The 974-nt window shown below is 33.3% G+C and overlaps 1 protein-coding gene across 1 annotated transcript in view; it reads left to right on the top strand.

The window, feature by feature from the left end:
* The window catches only part of LOC103607294 (coiled-coil domain-containing protein 144B-like), a gene marked incomplete at both ends in the record, with an annotated part of 10269 nt that overhangs the window by 6337 nt on the left and 2958 nt on the right, over nucleotides 1–974 (top strand). Inside the window, one exon of the mRNA XM_008591814.1 lies at nucleotides 321–569. Within this exon, the coding sequence (XP_008590036.1) occupies nucleotides 321–569 (249 nt within the window). The remainder of the gene's footprint in view (nucleotides 1–320; nucleotides 570–974) is intronic.

The following is a 974-nucleotide window of genomic DNA, read 5'->3' as shown; positions in this document are numbered from 1 at the left end:
AAAAAATTCATATCCTTGGAGAATTAATATTAATTAACAAAGCTCTCATGGAAAACAAAATATGTAATAGATATGAATCCAAGTAAGTAATGCTAAGAACAATGATTGAATCCAAGTAAGCAGTACTAAGAAATAAAAACATTCAAAAAACAAGAGATGATAGTTAATTAAATTAATCTGAGTGAATGATGTCTCGAACATGTAAAATACAGTAAGCCGTGAAGGAGTAGTTTGTTTGTGGGGGAGACATGGGACTATTTCTCTGAAGAAGGAATTTGTATTATTATTTACATTCTAATAAATGAAAACTTTATTTTCAGATTGGAGTTCTACTAGTTTGACCCCCAGTAATGAGACTTGTCCAAAATCTGAGAATTGGAAGGTTGATGATAAATATCCACTTGTATCACAATCAGTGACCCAAAATCAGCCAGCATCCACAGAACTTGGACAGATGACCTCAAGAGGGAAAGAAAACATTAACGTTCGAACTGTGTTTCTATTAGGGAATTATGCTCTCCATGACTTGTGTGAATCACAGCTACCAGAAAACAAAGAGAGCAAAGAAGGTAATAAAGAACACAGAGAACTCAACCCTAGGCTGCTCTGCATAGCTTCATAATGCTATAGTTCTGACTTTTCAACACTTACTTTGTGGCAAAATTTGCTTTGTGTTTATTCCACTTATGCAACCTACAACCAAAGGAATAACTTTTAACAAGGTGTTTGCATTCTTCCTCTACCCAAATCACATATAAATAACAAAGAGAACTATGAGAAACAATAATTTTGTTTAGGTGTGTATTTAGCATAAATTTGAGAGTAGGTCCCAGGATTATATTTAGAATTTTGGGACTGGATGGGAAAATTAGATAGCTATCTAAAGATTGCCTATTCAAATGCAACGTTGTTTCTTTGCTTTTGTGTTTACAGCTCTGAATTCACTGTTATTAGTTATAACTATATGCAAAGTA

Source organism: Galeopterus variegatus, unplaced genomic scaffold (genome assembly GCF_000696425.1).
Source record: "Galeopterus variegatus unplaced genomic scaffold, G_variegatus-3.0.2 Scaffold7313, whole genome shotgun sequence".
Lineage (NCBI taxonomy): Eukaryota > Metazoa > Chordata > Mammalia > Dermoptera > Cynocephalidae > Galeopterus > Galeopterus variegatus.
This window is presented reverse-complemented; position numbering and strand designations above follow the sequence as displayed.